This window comes from Eublepharis macularius, chromosome 1 (genome assembly GCF_028583425.1).
Source record: "Eublepharis macularius isolate TG4126 chromosome 1, MPM_Emac_v1.0, whole genome shotgun sequence".
In the NCBI taxonomy this organism is placed as follows: domain Eukaryota; kingdom Metazoa; phylum Chordata; class Lepidosauria; order Squamata; family Eublepharidae; genus Eublepharis; species Eublepharis macularius.
The window spans coordinates 226,368,231-226,386,337 of NC_072790.1; the positions used below are offsets into that span (position 1 = coordinate 226,368,231).

The following is an 18,107-nucleotide window of genomic DNA, read 5'->3' on the forward strand; positions in this document are numbered from 1 at the left end:
CTGCAATCTCAGTCCAAATCTCTCCCCTCCACTCCCGGATGCCATTGAAAACAGTTGTAATTCCATTTCCTCGCTTTACAGGGCACTGCAATGTCCTTTCCAATTTCTTCTTACTACGAGGGCCATCACAGTCTTGGGACCTGGAAGCAGAATTGCGCTGATTGCGAACAGCCAATTTTCACTTAAATGTTTTGGATGAGCTAAAAACCAAGCATCCCAAATCCCATAGTTAAACCAAAGATTTTGGCCAAGAATTCCGATAGGCTATTTTAAAAAATCGTATTTTATTATACATTATCCAAGAGGCCATTCTTAGTAGTAGATCACCTCTTGACAGAAGGCAAACTACTCAGCACACCATAAACTCATCGCGTTTTAACCAATTGTAGGCATCCTTGCTTTCTTACTGGCTGCGCTTTCGCATGCGCAGTTCTCTCGAGGCGTCGCGCTGCGCATGTGTCAAAACTACATCCCCCAAGATGGCCGAGTAGACCATGCCGGCTTTCTCATTGGCTAGTTGGAACTGCGCGGACTTCTGTCGTTCACGTTTCCCGAGGAGCGCTTACGGTGGCCGCATAGTTTCATTGGGCACTTAGGTGTTGCGGCGGGCGTTGAGGAAGGCAAGATGGCGACTGAGCCGCATTCGGAGCCCCCCAAGGCGGGGGAGCTGCCCCTGCCCGCATATGGGGCCTGGTCCCCCAACGAGCTCCAAGCGAAGCTGGCCGAGATTGGGGCGCCCACGCAGGGTGAGTGGCGTGGCATTTTTTGTCGTGTTTGGACCAGGGACGACGTGTTTCGTTTATAGTCTCATGTTTTCAGGCCTTTGGAGGCCCGGAGTCAGATTCTTGGTCTGCTCCTTGGATGTCTTTGAGTTGGTCTCTCTGCTCCAGTCCCACCTCACAGGGCTGGTGTTAAGATAAATGGGGGGAGGAAGAACGCGGTTCTTTGGAGGAGGTGCAAAAAGAAGAATGTGCTGAACATTCAAGGCGAGAGATGGAACAGAGGTGTTTTGCCACTGAATAAGTTTTGCCACTGAATAAGTAAATGGTTTTAACCCATAACATAACCTCATGCATTTGGCCAAGGTTATTTTCCGCTTAATGACAGAGGATTAACTCTTAATGGAGGCATCGTACCGCTGTGTGAGTCCCTGGCAGGAGTAAGTTGTGAACCAAAGGAAGAGGCTTCCTAGTTCATAGCTTAGCCGTTGAGCTGCAGAGTGAGAGTAGAGATGAGCAGAAAAGAGACTAGAATAGCAGCCTTAATATAAGGTAGGAGAAGAAAAGGGTCTGAAAGGATATTTATTTAGCTGACCTGTTTTTGAGAACGTTCTAAAGTCTCATATAACAGTCAATCCATAAAAATAATAAACACAGAATCAAAAATTAAAGAGATACTATATTTTTAATAATTTAAGCAAATTAGGGAGAGCCTAAATGGGGTTTATTCTAAAAGGCTTGGAGGTTCAGTTGCAGGGGCCCAAGGAAACTTGGAGATTTCAGATCAGTGAGAAAATTAGTTAAATGAGAGATTTTGTCATAATAAATTGGCTTGGTGCATTCCATAGCTCTATGGCAACCAAGGAAATGGTATTTTGGGGTCATGTTTACCTCTGCTCCTCTCCAGGTAGCCGTGAAGAGCTGGTGGAACGGTTGCAGACATACACACTTCAGGTGAGTCTTTGTTTCTAGAGGCTAAAAATGGGGTTGTATCTTGTCCTGGAGGATAGGAAGCTGTTGTTCAGTTCTTTGACTTTTGACCTATGGAGTCCTGCAGAGCTCCATCTTGTCCCCCATAGTCTTTAACATTTATATGAAACTGCTGAGTGGATCTGGACATTTGGGCTGGGCTTTCACCGATTTAAAGATGATGTTCAGCTCTTGTGCTTCCTGCTGATCCCAGGAAGACTGTACAAATCCTAAAATTGTGCCTGGAGGCAGTTTTGTTGTGGATGCAGGTAAAAAGCTAAAGCTTCATTCTGACAAGATGGAAATCCTACCGGTGAGCAGGACTGACCTGGAAATTAAAGTATTTCCTGTACTGAATGGGGCAGAAGTAGGTCCATAGCATGAGGTGCTACCAGACCCAGCCTTACTGCTGGTTAAGCAGCTGGCGGCTGTGCCTAAGAGAGCCTTTTACTATCTTCAACTGATTAGCCAGCTGCAGCCTTTCCTGGGCAGAAAAGATCTAGCCACGGTGGTGCATGCCCTGGTAACATCTAGTTTAGATTAGTACAATGCCCTCTACATGGGAGTGTTTTTGAATAGTGTTTGGAAACTTCAATTGACAGAGAATGCAGCAGCCAGGATGTTGACTGGAGTGAGTTATAGGGACCGTATCATTCCAGGCTTGGTTTATCTTCACTGGTTCCCAATTTGTTTCTGGACCCAATTCAAGGTGCTGGTGTTGACACTTAAAACCCTAGAGCCAGCATACCTTAAGAAGCTACTTCCCTATGAACCAACCCAACTGTTACATCCATCTTTTGAGAACCTGCTCTGGGTTCCCCTGCCTTCTGAGGTTAAGCAGGTTGCAACCCAAGAGAGGGCCTTTTTGGTTGTAGCACCAAGACTGTGGAATTCCCTCCCCAGGGATATTAATCTGACCCCTTCTATCACTGTCTTCAGCTAGTGGGTGAAGAGTTTCTTATCATCTGGCATTTCCTCAAAAATTTCTCCTCTTTACCTTATGTTTCTCTGTTTTTATGTATGGCTTTTAACCTGTTTTATGATGGCATTGCTATACTGCTCTGTTCTTACTTAGCCATCTTAAGTCAGAGCCTTTAAGAACATTGGAAGATAACTGGGTGTTAAGAAGGGGGTGGGATGGGACTCTGTGTCAAAGAAAAGAGCATATGTGTATGAAATTGATACAGCAGGGCAGGAGCTGTCCTGGTTTAAGCATATCCAACTTTGGTATTGATGCCTGGACATTTGAAGAGATGGGAAGTAGCTTTCAAGTACGTTTTAGGAGACCTTGGAACATATAAACCACCTCCCCAGGGAGAGGTGGTTTATCATTGTCTTCTACCAGTGGGTGAAAACTTTTGTTTTGCTTGACTTGCCCTCAGCTCTCAGCAAATAAATGCCCTTCTTCCTGAATGTGTTATGTGTTTATATGTTTTTATTGAATTGTTTATGTATTTTTATATGCCTGGTGTTACATGGTGTTTTAATATTGTAAATGTTTTACTGTATTGATGTTTGCTGCCTTGGTCACCCTGTTTGAGTGGAAAGGTGGCAAAGAATTGTTTGAAATAAACAAACAATGAAGTAGCTGCAGAAACTGTTGCTGCTTCTTTTTGCAGACAGGGCTAGTGCTCAATAGGCCAATTCTGCGGGGAGATGATGGAGAGAAGTCAGCACCGCCCCCCATGCCAGGACAGGTAAGTGATTTGTTCAGGAACACGGTTGCAAATTTGGGAGGCTTTGGGGGGAAGTCCATAAGTTAGTGTAGAACAAATGCTTTTGCATTCAGAAAGTCCCAGGGTTCAGTCCCAGGGTTCAGTCCCTGGATCTCTGGGGAGAGGTGGCATATATGGGGAAGACTGAGGCCTCAGAAAGGCATTGCCCATAAGAGCAGACAGCGTTGGATTGATGGACGAGTGGCCACTTCTGTGCTTGTGTGACACATCCTTCGTGGGGTATTGCTGAAACTGAAAAAAGGCTCTCTTTTCCAAACCTGCATTGTTTATCTAAAGCTTCTTTGTGTTGTGCATTCTTGTGTTCTTACCCAAACAACAGTTCCTATTTCCTCCTCCTCTTGTTCTGGGACACCAGGGGCAGCCTGATGTTTTCAAACGTTTTAAAAGATTAAATTAAAGGAAAAGTTGTATAGCTTTTATGCATAATAAAATAAGTGACTCCCCAAGAAGATGGTAGATGTTGGAGAGCCACTTGCATCCTTTGATGGAATGTGAAAAATGAGGACCTACAGCAGTAAAGTCTTAAAGGCCTGAACATTCTTAAAGGGCACTGTACAGCAAGCTAAATTAACAAGAGTACTCTACTATCTAATTATCAAAAATACTCTATTTATATAAAGTGCTGGGTGCTCAACAGATCACAGCTGTGAATTTTACAATTGCTTCGTTCACATCCAAAACTCATACATATGGCAATACATTAATATACATATGTAAATTTCTCATGCAAAGGATAATTGAGCTTCAGCTGCCTGCAAGTCCAAGAGTCACCAAAAAGTCCTTCCTTGAATAATTCACAACTGGAGAGCTCTCTCTCTCTTCCTTGTTCTTAAACAGCTGCATGTCTTTAAGACTTTATCACTGTAGGTCGTTATTTTTCACTGATTAGTATACTACGCGGTGCCCCTCCTGTAATTACAGCCTTTGATGGAATGGCTGAAGAGCTCAGGAAGACTATTAGAAACAGAAGGCACTTTTTAATGCACTTGTGCTATGCTGGCAGTTCCCCACCTCTTGCTGTTCAGAGATACTTCTAGTTACGGATGGTAGGAGAGGCTTTGCTATGTGCTTCTAAATCTGTCCTGGCTGCTGCAAAGCAAGGGAGCAAGCCGACCTCACACCTGGCCTTGCTAACAAATGACACCATCATGAAGTTGCAAAGTTAAGTTGCTACCTATGCAGTGGCATCTTTAGCTGTCTGAAATTTTTGACAATATTAAAAAAAATGGAATATTTGGACCATGTTCAAATGAGAGGAAGTCTTGACTGCTATGCCAGCCTTCAAGCCCAGGCCTCCCACGGCTGCCTTCTTTAACTTCCGCAGCTCTCCGGGATCCCTCTGCCGCCGCCTCCGATGGGGATGCCACCGATGCAGCCCCCGCCACCCCCTCCGCCTCCCCCTGGCATGGGCCTCAACTTTCCCATGGGTGTGGGCCCCCCTCCACCGCCCCCTGGCCTGGGCCAGCCTCTTCGCATGCAGGCAGTGGATCCTTCTGCGTTGCCTGAGGAGGAGCGGCTGAAGCTGGCTCAGCAGCAAGCTGCCATGTTGTTACAGCAGGAGGAGAGGGTTAAGCAGGTATGGCTCTGCTCTTTCTCGTACGTGCACTGGCTTTGTACAGTGATGTGAAGAATCCTGGCAGCAGGGCACGCTTTGAGCAGCTGGTGCTCTTCCTCTAGCTTTAAGCAATAGACAGTGCAGCACTTGGCTGGTCAGAGGCGTAGGATTCCCTTGTCTCCTTGCAGCCCTAGGGCACAGTCCATCCTTCTGTTCACAGCCTATGGACTAACGCAAGCCCCTCTGCGGCTCTGCCTCTCATTCTCTTACCACTGTCGCCTTATAGCTGTTTGTGATGCCTGTTGACTCCCTTGCTGTCTGCCTTGTGGTACTGGGTTCACATTGCTTGAGGATCCACCCCCGCCTTAAAAAGCCTTGGATACATTTCCTGTGAGTGGGGCATGGTGGAGAAACTGGATCCAGGGAGGTTAATAATCCAGACTGTTAACTGCAAGGTCTGTTTATGCCAGCTCTGTTTAGCTTGCATCAACCTGGCTTCCTCAACTGGGTCGGACTTGGAAGTCCAACTCTTCCCCTCCGCGCCACCAAGTCTGGCCAGGTTCATATCCACTGGCCCAATAGGATTAGCACAGAACTAACCATTTCCCATGACTTGAGCTTTTCCCCATAACCTGGGGGGAGGTTCAGCTTCAAGATTCTTGAATCTGTGTGTCTCCCCACTCCCCTTTTTAGGCTGCTGTACTTATGGAACAAGAGCGCCAACAAGAGATGTCCAAGCTATCTCCCTCAGTACCAAGGTCTGCTCCAGACATAGGCCCAAGACCTCAGGGACTCCCAAGAGGTGAGTTTCCTTGGATTAGAAAAAAAGGGCCGTGGTCCTTTACCTAAATTCCTTGTACAAGGTGTTGAGCAGTCCTGCAGAAGCCTCTCAAGTGCAGGATGGAATTGATCCTGGCCCATTGATGTATTCTTTTTAGTCATTCCCCACTAGTTCTCCTTATGAGGAGGGTCATGTTTGTAGTGGGATGTCCCAGAGTTCCCCCTCTCTGGCCTCCTAGAAAAACAGTGGACAGAGGCACCATGGAAGTGTGAACTTTGTTTCAGTGAGATTAAGACACTTGGGTACTTTAGGAGCTGCGGGGTGGGGGGGTGTCGCTTGTTGGTTTTTCTTGGTGTGAACCAAACACAGCTTCAGTTGTATGAAAAATTTGTTAAACCCTCGCTAAGGTCACTGTAAGGCATTGATACTAGGTAATTTGCTGTGATACTAGGTAGTGAGTTCATAATCAGAATGAAGGTCTCACAACTCCTTCTGGGACTCCTTGTCCAGGGATGCTGCTTTGAAAGAGAACTCTGAGCGATGGTATTTTTTTTTAAGTTCTGTTGCTCCTAGTTACAAGGAAGTGCAAGGGACTCTGCCGGGCACTGAAGTGCCACTTCCTCTGCAGTCATGTTGATCCCCCTTTGCATTCCCTCTGGTGATGATGTCAAAATTTCAAACTTGAGAGATCATTTTTTTTAAAACTTCACTTGAGTTCTTCTAATATGAAAATATCTGGAGTGTTTTGTTCCGTATATTGTAGAACACACACTGCTCTATTGGTTGATTTCTGCTGGCTATAGTTTACAGCCTCTAGACTCCACCATAAGTGGAAGCGGTTGTCCTTATTATGCCATCTTTGTGGTGTTCCCAGGAGCGTTTAGCCATTTGAACTCTGAGCCAGATAGGCTGATGAGCAAGTCCATTGTTCATGAGACAACACACAGTCTATTACGCTCACCATGAATTCTAGAGATAGGACAAGCTAGACAACCAATATAATTTTTTCCAAGGAGTAGGAGACTGGCAGGTTGGATGTGAGTGTGGCTGGTTTGCTTCTCTTCTGGGGATTCACTCACTTGCCCTGTTCTTAGGGAGTACTCCTGTGGCATCACCTGTTGGCTTGCCAGGCCCAAGACCACGAGGCCCACCACCACCTCCTGGAGAAGACAGTCGTGAGGTGAGTCTGATTCCTAAGGAGCTTGGTGTCACAGTCGCTGGGAAAGCAAAGGGTTGTATAACCTAACCTAGTCTGCATGGGGGGAAGTCATCTGGGGAGGTTTTAAGCATTTGGGTAGTTGATAATCTGTGCAGACTTTGGACCGGCGCAGACTAGGCTGTTTGGTGTTGCAAGGGGGTGTTGGAGTCTGCATGGAGGACCTGAATAAGAGTCCAGGTAAAGTTCCAAAAGAAAAACCGAGGGAGATTGTACATGGACTCCGCCATAGAAGACAGCACTGAGTACAGCTATGGAGCCAAACATCAGGAAACGCAGTAGAGTGGGAGCACATGTTGGGAGATGATCCCAGCTGCAGGAAGAGATGGAGAGTGATAGGAAACAAAGCATTTGGTTTTTCCCAGGCTTCAGAAAGGGAGAAGAATGCTGGTGAGCTCAGAGCTGAGCGTTCCGATTAGGTGAAGGTGTGGCAAAGGATGTTCCCGTGACATGGGAAGTCTTCTAAATGGGGAGTGAAGGAGAAGCAAGTTAGAGATGTTCTAAGTGTTATATCACCATGAATTAGAGTTCTAGAAGTCCATACAGGCTGGGAGAAAACTGCATTTGTTAGAAGCTGATGTCACTGGAATTTCCTTCATTAGGTAGGAATGTGTCAGGGATAGGAGACACTATGCCAAGAGCCCCTTGTCTGAGCCGAAATAATTTGAACAGTGTCTAAAAGTTTTTGGTGCCTGAACAGATGGGTTTCTCTCCGGCCAGTTCATATGTCTCTGAGCCCATCATGTTCACCATGAATCTTTCATTTTCTTAGTTTGTCATTGTGGGTGTAATATAGTTGGGCTGGGAGTCTCCACTCCTGCCATCTTGCTTTCCTTTAGTCTGTAAGTGACCCAGAATTGCGCTATTTTGGGACTCATGTGAATGATCGGCATGAGGTGGTCAGAGGCTCGATTTGAAGTGGGAAAGTAGGGAATGAGGCCAACAAAGCGGGGGCGTTTCTGGTCCCAGTACTGATGTGCCTTGGGGCTGGGTGGTCAAGCTGTGGACATGCTAAGAAACTAAAATGAAGCCAGTTCTGACTTGTAAGACTTGTTTTCTTTTCCAGATTGATGACTCCGGTGTGGGCCCCAAGATCCCTCAGGCCCTGGAGAAGATCCTGCAGCTAAAAGAAATCCGGCAGGGAGAGCTCATAGCTGTGCCCAGCGCTACAGGTAATAGGCTCACAGCCAAGCAGTGTGTGCATGCTTCTTGAAGGTGTAACAGGAGGTTGTCCATAAATGCTTTAAGTCTTCCTTCATGGACTCCCTTTTAGATGTATGTATCTGTTTAGACTGCTTGGGAGTAATGAAAGCAGCATAGGAGCAGTAATGGGTAAAATTTTAGAAGTCATGAGGAAGAAGAGGAGCTTCTTGCCCTTCCTCCATAACAAAGAAAATTATGTAGAATTGGCAAATGTGCTCTGTAAGAGTAATTCCACAAATTATGTACTGTTTGCTTGGTGTGTTCTGGTTCTTCGAGCACCAAAGGCCCTGTTTTCGTTTAACTACTCTTCTGGCTCCCGAGTTTTCACCAGGCATGCTCGAGGATGCCTTCTATTTTCTCTCATAGGAGTGAGAGACTCTTTTTTGGTAGGAAAAATAGAACATTTTGGAGTGCTTTGGGGGGATTTCCGTATTGGCAGAGGGTTGTTGGGGTCTCTGAGGTTGTGTGTGTATGTGTGTGTGTCTTTTTACTGTCTACTCTTGAGACTTGTGCCTTCCTTGCAGATGATGACATGGATCTGGCCTTAGCTGGTATCTCTGCTTCAGATGCAGAGGAAGATGCATCTGCTCTGTCCAAAAAAGAGGTGAGGGGCCCCTGTTTTTTTGTGGCATAAGGGACATGCATCTGTTTTGCCACAAAACCATCCACTGCCTTGTATTATACAAGTAGGAGCTGCAGCAGGTAGCAGCCGCTCTGCAGCATGCAGTTAGCCCAACTGCGCTGGACCTATGATGGCTGCAGTTGTTCCCTGTTAAAGCATGGCTGCTGCATTGAAATTGTACAGGAACAGTTGGGCCTTATCTGAGAGAGGTCTCAGTGGGAGGAAAGCAAAGTTTTCCCTAGGTTGGCAGAAAGAATCTGTTGTAAAGAATTGGCAGTCACTTAGGGAGAGCCCAGGGAAGAGGCTGCCCTGCTAAAGATCAGTGTGGGGGCATTGTACCAATTAAGCCCCCTTTGTCCATTTGACAGAAAAACCGGAAGCGACGGAACCGGAAGAAAAAGAAGAAGCAACACATGGCCCAGAAAGAGGGCCCAGCTACCCAGGAGGCCAAGGGGCGTGGAGCAGACTCAGGGCCTGAAGCCCCTGTGGAGATTGAGTATGTCACAGAGGAGCCTGAAATCTATGACCCCAATTTCATTTTCTTCAAGAGGATCTTTGAGGCTTTCAAGGTGCGATGGAGCTTGGGGCTTAGTGGCATCTTTCCCGTTCTGTTCTCTTCCCACGCCAAATTGGAGGGACTTGCTGCATTTGAAGGAGACAGCCGGAGCTGGGATCCCATCAGGGGTCATGGTTGTTTCCCTGATACTTGATGAGGCCATACAGCTAAACATGCTTTTTTCCTTTGGCGGGGTGGTTAAAGTTCCTTTCCATCCCTTTTGGGAGAAGTTTAGGAATTGTCTTGGGGAAGTGATGCAGGTTTTATGAAATGAAAGACTTGTACACTAATGATCATGGAAAATTGGTTAAATGCTTTCCTGGAATTGAGGGTAAACTGCTGCCCTCTCACCCCTAGTCCTTGGAAAATCCTAAATTTTCTCTGAGACTCATATTTGCTGGCTCTGAAAGTACCCCCCCCCCCAATGTGCAGTGCATTGTTAACAAATTTCACGATCATGCAAAAACTAGCAGGGAATGTCTCGCTGTTGAGTAAAATTTGGGGCTTTAGGCATTTGCTCATTACTGTTGCTAGGCTCTCTAAAAGTGCCAAGGTTTGTCCACCTAGCTTTTGGGGAATGTGGTTGGAATTTAGATGTTATCTAGTAAAGAAACGACTGTCTGAATATGGTATGGGTGGCTGCCCAGCTTCCCTCTTTGTGCTGTTCGGTTTCTGGAAGCTGCTGCCTTCAGCACTTGGTTCTTCTGTCTCTGCAGCTGACAGATGATGTAAAAAAAGACAAGGAGAAGGAACCAGAGAAGACAGACAAGGTGACCAGTTCAGCTGCCCCCAAGAAAAAGGGCTTTGAGGAGGAGCGGAAGGACAGCGATGACAGCTCAGATGATGAACAGGTAGGAGCTGTCTCTCCCCCCTGCAAAAGAAAAGTATGACTGACTACAGGCCAAAACAACTAAGAACAAAACCTCCATGTTCAAGAACAGCCCACCTGTAGTCACTGGATAAGTGTACATGAATAGCAGGGTATGGGAATCTCTGTGCCCTTCCTGTAAGCTTCATGGGGCATCTAAGTTGGACTTTGGGGTGTGTGTGAAATCTGTGTAATGTTTAAAGCTGAAATTAAATGTAAGTAACTAATAGGAGGAGAAATGGCAATGTGTCCTTCTATAATGTGCTTAGGAAAAGAAGCCAGAGGCCCCCAAACTTTCCAAGAAGAAGCTGCGGCGAATGAACCGCTTCACTGTAGCTGAGCTCAAACAGGTACTGTCAAGGGCGGTGGGCCAGCAAGGCAGATGCACTGACTTAACTGATGATAGAGGACTTGAAAGTCTTGCTCCCCTCTTGCCCCGGTTTAATCAGAGGTTGGTTTCTCATGGGTTCTTCCTCCAAATTCTCTTTTTTCATTACTGGTTGTGATTTGAGAGTCCTCCAAGGAGTCCCATGTCCTCCAGAGTGTTCTAGAAAGAGGAACATCAGGAAGGGGCCGTTGTCTGTGTCTTCTGGGCTGGATGCAAAAAGAGGTAGTGGGGCTAAGAAGTTATTATGCTGTTGGATATGGACTTTTTGTTTTAATGATCCTCTGCATTTGTGGAGCTGTATGTGATTACTCAGCGGTGAGGAAAAGGTATTCTGTCTGCTCGGAGGCATTCTGAGCCTGTAGGCTTGAAGCCGGCTTGGCCTTTGTGAGTCATGACTGAATCAAGCCTTGTTGAGCCCCCAGAGCAAGCCGCCTTCTTGACACTGAACAGCTGTGAGCAAGGAGTATGGCCTCTGGGGTCTGAGCTTTCCCAGTTCAGCTCTGTGTCCGTTCTCCCCCACCCACCCCCCAGCTTGTGGCCCGCCCTGACGTGGTGGAGATGCATGATGTGACAGCCCAGGACCCCAAACTCTTAGTCCACCTGAAAGCCACCCGCAACTCTGTCCCGGTCCCTCGGCACTGGTGCTTCAAGCGCAAATACCTGCAAGGCAAGAGGGGCATCGAGAAGCCACCGTTCGAGCTGCCTGAGTTCATCAAGCGCACGGGGATTCAGGAGATGAGGGAGGCCTTGCAAGAGAAGGTAGGACGTTACCACACTCCTTTCTGGGGAGGGGCTGCTCAGAAGGGCCTGGGCTCTGTAGCCTTCGTGTGAATGTTAGGCGCTTGTAGTGGCGCCCTGGAGGACATCCTTTCTTCTGCACTGTGCTCTCAAGAAAAGCCAGCCGCAAGGGAGTCCTGAGAATCTGCCCAGAGTTCAGCTTTGCTGTGGTTTTGAGAGAGGAGAGGTGGAGTGTGGGTGTTCCTCTGCAAATGTTCATACTAACGGAAATGATTCTGGCGGGGCAGGTATTCCTCTTAAGAGAAAAAAAAAGCCTGGCCTCTTGTTTCCTTCTTGTGTGAGCTGCTTCCTTGGGGTGGGTTCCTGCTCCAAAATGCACAAACCTTCAAAGCTGTCCTGTGCAGAGTCCAGCCTGAGGTGCATGTGGCTTAGTACTGTCTGCTGGTGACACTACAGGATCTCAAGCAGAGGTTGGACTTTCCCAACTTCCAAAATGCTTTTCAACGTAAAGGCGCACAGGATCAAACCAGAGAGCTTCTGCTTGCAGTACCTGTGCTGTACCCCTGAGCCATGGCCTATTTCCAAGGATGTTTTTGCATGGTTACAGCAGTGTCTACAATCCCTAATCAAGGTTCTATGTACTAAAGGAAAATTCTGGTTGTATGCTCACAACAAAAACTGAATCCTCTGCCTGACGGCACTGATGCAAATACTGACTCTAGCCTTCATAGTCTTTGGAAGACCAAGGAGCTGTAGAGCCCCAGTGGCCATTGTCAGTCTGACTCCAGAGATTCTAGTGGTGCTGCCTGTTTCCTTCTCCACCCCGTATCCAAAAGTTTTCTTAAAAAGTAAAGTTGATTTTCTGCGCTTGCATGGAATCAGAACTGATACACCCTCCATGAGCCCGGGATTTTGGCTGCAGAGAGTTGGTGGTTCTGGGCCCATACACCTGCCTGTAGCCCCTGCACGGCCACCTCCTTTCTTGGCAAGAATTGTTTGGTTGCCAGTCATCTGAATCTGTCCCTGGTGAGAAAAGGTTAAGCCCCTTTTAAGAGCTTGACAAAACTTTGCTGTGAATGTGACTCTAACTGTGTAAAGTTCTCCCCTGCTATGCCCCTTTCCAGGAGGAACAGAAGACCATGAAGTCCAAGATGAGGGAGAAAGTGCGCCCTAAGATGGGCAAAATCGATATCGATTATCAGAAGCTGCACGACGCCTTCTTCAAGTGGCAGACCAAGCCAAAGCTGACGATCCATGGGGACCTGTACTACGAGGTAAGGGCTTGGCCCTGCCTTTTCCCTGGGGAGGGTGGGAAGGAGTGGGGTCAAGGAGGAACAATCCTGCCAGTCCCTCGCTGACGCCTCTCCTTCCTTTGCCAGGGCAAGGAGTTTGAGACTCGGCTCAAGGAGAAGAAGCCAGGCGACCTGTCGGATGAATTGCGCATTGCACTGGGGATGCCTGTGGGGCCGGTGAGTGGCAAGAAGCAAAGGCAGCTTTGGGCTGTGCCAGGAGCTCCTGGTGAAGGTTGCAGAGGTGAAATGGGATGCAAGCCCAATTCCCCAAGCATCCACTAAAGAAGCAAAACTTTTCTGTCTAGAGAGACGAGAGGGAAACAGCCTTGTAAACTAAGGTGGGGTGTATGCGTGCCTCTATATAGACATTCATTTCTTTTAAAAGTTCAACCTGCTTTTTCTCTTTCCCTTTTCCACCCTTGCCTACCCCCCCACCCCACCCCCCACTCCATCTCATGGGGGCCCTGGAAATGTATTGCAGTGCGTATGGGTTCAACTACTTGTTCATTTGATCTAGATCCTGCATTTTGACCATAAGGCTCTCAAAACTGCTTAAATGTTTAAATACAATGTTAACTTCCTCTTCCCCCCCCCCCCACTCCCCACCTTCCCAATATGTCAACCCCGTTTGGAATGGCCGTTGTTTGGATGGTGAGTGCTCTGGACCTTTAATGTCCTGGAAGCTGTGCAGGGGAGTGGGGCAGGGGCCGTACTCCCTCTGGTGTCATTTTGTGGGTGATTTGGAAGAGTGCTTGCTGGGAGGAAAGGATTGCATTTTTGGTATTGATGTGGGGAGCTTGGAGGGGGCAAGGACTGAATGTTGAGTAGGGTGAGGGGGGGAAATGATGTTGCTAGGCAGGGCTGGGATGACAGAGGGCAGACTTGAGAGGGAGCGAGTCCGGAATGGGATAGGGAGGGATGGGGGCCAGTGGAACTAGGATAGTGTATGTAACCTGGGAGGTTTGGGGGGCTAATGCTTTGTTCTTTGGGGTTAATGCAGAATGCACACAAGGTACCGCCCCCGTGGCTAATTGCCATGCAGCGCTACGGCCCGCCACCCTCATATCCCAATCTGAAGATTCCAGGCTTGAATTCTCCAATCCCAGAGGTGAGTGGGAATGTCTTGGTTGTCCCGAGCAGCTACAGCCTTGACGAAAGAGAGAAGGTTTTCTAGGACTAACTTCTGGAAATATAGAGCAGAGGTTGGCAGCCTAGGTATTGGTGATAGCACAGCCCTTGTGATCCTTTGGGGAGAGAGGTTCTGTAGCCTAGCCAACTTTGCAGACCCTCTCTGCAGGGAACCTGCATTTCAAAATTGAAATTCAAAAGATGCTTGCAGTAGCATAGCCAAGAACTCTGGGCACCAGGACAAACATGTTATCGGGTCCTTTTTACACTCTTTGTGGCTTAAGTTCCTTGTAGGTGATGGGGGAAGTGCTGTCAAGTCATAGCTGACTTATTGCGACCCCAAGAGGCTAACAGGTGGTTTGCCGTTGTCTGCCTCTGAAACCCTTGTCGTCTCTGGAGGTCTCCCATCCAGTTACTAACCAAGGCTGACCCTTCTTATTTGTAGGAGGGCAGTGCAGATACAGTTTTTCAGAGTTATACGGAATGAAGAATACATGTTGTTATAGTATATTATATTATACAGAATGAAGAATAAATGGGACTTACCAAAATGCACTAAAGTTACTAAATGGCTTCCATGATGCATTTAGTACTATACACAAAGTTGGACAGCAAACTTTTACCTTTCTGGAAGAACAGCTGCATTCCACCTGCAGCCCAGGCTAGCTTCCTGGATGGACAGTAAGGCTGTGCTGGTCCAGCGCAGCCAATCGGTGTGTCCCCTAAGTCTAGATGCTGCATCTCTGAGGCAGCCAAGACTGAGCCTACAGCACCTCCAGTGGTGGGAAAGAATGGTTGGTAGCTCCACTACAAGGCTGCTGCTGCTCTAGTCAGGGAAGCGTTTACGGTAATAAAACTGTTACATCAGCAGCTGTGACAACTGTCCCAATAAAGTGGGGCCCCAGGGGTCTAGGAGCATGCACTCTTGTCCTATGGGTGCTACACCATTAGATGCTGAATTGTATATTTTTCTGTAAATTTGCATTTCACTTGTGGAATACCCACAACCCTGATTCTCCACAAACTGGCAAATCAGTAATAGAACAAGGGAGTTTTGCGGTGTTTGGCAACTGTGTAGCAAAGTAACATTGCTTTAAAGGATGGCCATAGGTTCCCTTCCCAGTTCCTCCCACCTTTGGTTGAATGAGACAGCAACTGGCTTTTTTACCTCGTTTTTCCCCAGGGATGCTCATTTGGGTACCACGCTGGGGGCTGGGGCAAACCCCCTGTGGACGAGACTGGGAAACCTCTCTATGGAGATGTCTTTGGGACCAATGCAGCTGAATTCCAGGTATGCATCTGAGGTGGTACCAGTGTGTGGAAAGAACTGCCCCCTTGTCCCCATTTGTTGGGCATGTGCTGGCAATGTGCAGAGGGGGGTTGGCACTGATGCGTGTTTCTGGCCTTTCCACACCTTAGACCAAGACAGAAGAAGAGGAGATTGACCGGACTCCATGGGGAGAACTGGAACCCTCTGATGAAGAATCATCGGAGGAGGAAGAAGATGAGGAAAGTGATGAAGAGAAACCAGATGAGACAGGCTTCATCACCCCAGCAGACAGGTTGGCACCGCCTCTTTCTGCAGTGTAACAGGATGAGTCTTGTTTGTGTGCGTGTGTGAAGGGATCATACTGGCTTGATTTTTAACCACTTGACCTGATCTCTCCCTAGCGGCCTGATCACACCCGGTGGCTTCTCCTCAGTGCCTGCTGGTATGGAAACGCCTGAACTCATTGAACTGCGTAAGAAGAAAATCGAGGAGGCCATGGATGGGTGAGTGCTGACTTGTCTCTACAGGAACTGAACCTTTCAGGGAGCCAGAAGTTGGCTTTAGGAAGGATGTTTGATCTTTTCTCCAGCCATCATTGCTGTAGAGGCAGTATCAAAATAGTGGAGAATACAATTGGGGAGCACCTGTCCCTGTTCTTCTTTACATTCCTAAAGAGGCCACATTGATTGTATGACCCAGCCTCCCCCTCCCCTACCTTGAGGAGTGATCTGTAGCTCACTGCTGAAGCACCTGCTTTTACATCTTCGCTTCGAGATCTTAACTGAAGAGAAGTGCTATAAAAATTGAATAAATAAAAATGAATAAAATAAAATCTCCCGGGTAATAGGTCTTGGGAAGCATTGTTAGCATCATGAAACCCTGGATAGCTATCAGTGTGTTTTGCCGTATCAAAGGCTAGTCATATTCAATCAGTTCCACACACCTGCAATGAATTCAGCATCAAAAGAATCTTAACATTTCTTACAGTCAAATTTCTGTGCTTTATGAATATTCACGGTTTGTAGTGGAACCTTGTGAAGGGGGTGGAGCATGGCTAAGTGGGAGAGGTGGGCACTTCCCGCTTTCTCTGGCTAGGAAACCTTAATCACACGAAACAAATTCATCCAAATTTGGTGAATGTGTACAATATGTCCATGGTGCAGAATTTCAGTTCTTTTCAGGTCAGAGTCCTTGCTGCCCCACACGGTAATAAGAGTCTTGTGTGATTCTTCCTCCATCATCTCTGCTTGGCTGCTTTGTCCTACTAACTCTGTGTAACTTCCTTCTGGCTCTTTGTTCTCTGCAGCAGTGAGACGCCGCAGCTCTTCACAGTGCTGCCGGAGAAGAGGACTGCGACTGTGGGTGGTGCCATGATGGGCTCCACTCACATCTACGACATGACAACAGTAAGGAAGGGACAAGGGCTGGCTGGTGGCGGATCCCTAGTGCTTCTCTTGCTCCAGCCTTTCCTGCTTGACCTTCCCAATGTCCACTTGCAGGTGATGAGCCGCAAAGGGCCAGTACCGGAGATCCAGGGAGTGGAGGTAGCCTTGGCCCCTGAAGAGTTGGAGCTTGACCCCATGGCCATGACGCAGAAGTACGAGGAGCACGTGCGGGAGCAACAGGCCCAGGTGGAGAAGGAGGACTTCAGCGATATGGTGGCTGAACATGCTGCCAAGCAGAAGGTGAGGTGGTTTTCTAACCCAGTATATATATAAAAGCCTGCTGTGGCCCATCAGTCTTGACTCTTTTCCAGCGGTTGTCACGGAATGTTGACAAAAAGTGCAGCTTCACTGAGGGAAGTGTAAGGATCTTGGTTGACCAGTGGGCATCCTTTGCATTGGACTTGGGTGGCAGATGCTCTGGGTCATTGATGATGAGGTTATGGACTGGTTGGGAGGGAGACAACAGTAGCTGCAAAGGAGCATGATCTGTATTGGGACAGGAGAGATAAGGAGGTGATGGAAGGGGCAAAGGAAAAAATGGTGGTTGGAGAGAAGAAGTGCCTGGTGGGAAAGAGGGTTGTGGTGGAAAAGAGATGTTCAGGTATGTGTGAATTTTCTTGCCACAAAAAATTATGGCAGCAGCCTAGTGGCTGAAACATATGCTGTGACTAGCTTTTTCTCTGCTCCCACAGCAAAAGAAGAGGAAAGCGCAGCCCCAGGACACCAGAGCGGGTGCCAAGAAGTACAAGGAATTCAAATTCTAGTTCCAGCATTCATCAGTCACTTTTTTGTTGTATGTGGTTTTTGAACCCCTTGCCCCTCTCTATCCCGACCTGAACTTTCTCGTGGCCAGGGAACCCTGGGCTGTTGTGCTCGTATTGCCTCTTGCTTATGACATAGATGATTTTGTAAATAAAGTCAGAGTTACTCTCTGGTGATCTTGTTTTCCAGCCTGGGAATCCATCTAGTCCCACTTTCATACTGATCTTAGCACTTCCAGTGGCAGTAGAAGGGTAACTTTGAGTCTAGGACTGCGGGGAGCAGTGGTTTCTTGAAAACCCGTGAAAGACAAGGCCCTTGCAGAACTTCCTCCCATTAGAATCCCATAGGCCATCCCCTCATTCTCTGCAAAGCATCCAGGAGAGCTACGGTGCCAGCCATCCTCCTTTTTCCACTTCTGAACCCCAGAATTAATCCTCCTCTCTTGCCCCTAGCCTCACCTTGTTGTACTTTCTTTCATGGCTGCCCTCTAAAGCCCCTTGGTGAGGACTTGGGGTGGGGGGAGTTAGGTTGAATTGTCTAGCAGTGGTAGTTGGGGTTGCAAAAGAACGAGTGGGAAGAACGTTGTCGATACTGTTCCATCTGTTTAGTGCCCCCTTCTTTCCAGTCCTTTGAATTTCCAAGTAAAGGGTTCTGCAAAGGCATGTATTTAAAAATACGAAACCTTGGCTAACACCCAAATGCTGCACACCAGGAGATTTCAAAAGATATTAATTCTGAATGACAGGAACAATCACTCCTTCGCTTTGTTGGGCAAAGTAGGGAGGAGCTGAACTTGATGTATTCTTTCTCTTGAACGTAGAACTTGCTAGTAAGGTCTTTCACCCTGTTTTCTGCTGCC

General features: G+C 47.6%; 1 protein-coding gene across 2 annotated transcripts; it reads left to right on the forward strand.

Moving 5' to 3' along the window:
- The first annotated feature begins 578 nt into the window (after positions 1–578).
- On the forward strand, positions 579–17,436 carry SF3B2 (splicing factor 3b subunit 2). Of its 2 annotated transcripts, XM_054995205.1 has the most exons (21): positions 579–746; positions 1,627–1,673; positions 3,308–3,385; positions 4,749–5,000; positions 5,673–5,781; positions 6,855–6,940; positions 8,043–8,148; positions 8,704–8,783; positions 9,170–9,370; positions 10,074–10,208; positions 10,495–10,575; positions 11,145–11,372; positions 12,476–12,625; positions 12,731–12,820; positions 13,644–13,751; positions 14,955–15,062; positions 15,191–15,333; positions 15,443–15,544; positions 16,348–16,447; positions 16,541–16,726; positions 17,179–17,436. In XM_054995205.1, the coding sequence occupies exons 1-21, from the start codon at positions 626–628 to the stop codon at positions 17,248–17,250; spliced, it is 2,583 nt and encodes an 860-aa protein (XP_054851180.1). In that variant the 5' UTR covers positions 579–625; the 3' UTR covers positions 17,251–17,436. The 2 variants fall into 2 exon arrangements, with proteins under 2 accessions (XP_054851180.1, XP_054851188.1); XM_054995213.1 differs by lacking the exon at positions 4,749–5,000 and having other exon boundaries at positions 582–746.
- Positions 17,437–18,107: the final 671 nt, after the last annotated feature.

Bases quoted from the DNA above. Each gene is read 5' to 3' on its own strand.
- SF3B2 (XM_054995205.1), top strand. From the start codon at position 626: ATGGCGACTGAGCCGCATTCGGAGCCCCCCAAGGCGGGGGAGCTGCCC. The intron at 10,209-10,494 runs GTAGGAGCTGTC...TAATGTGCTTAG, and splicing joins ACAGCTCAGATGATGAACAG to GAAAAGAAGCCAGAGGCCCC. The intron at 12,821-13,643 runs GTGAGTGGCAAG...GGGTTAATGCAG, and splicing joins TGGGGATGCCTGTGGGGCCG to AATGCACACAAGGTACCGCC.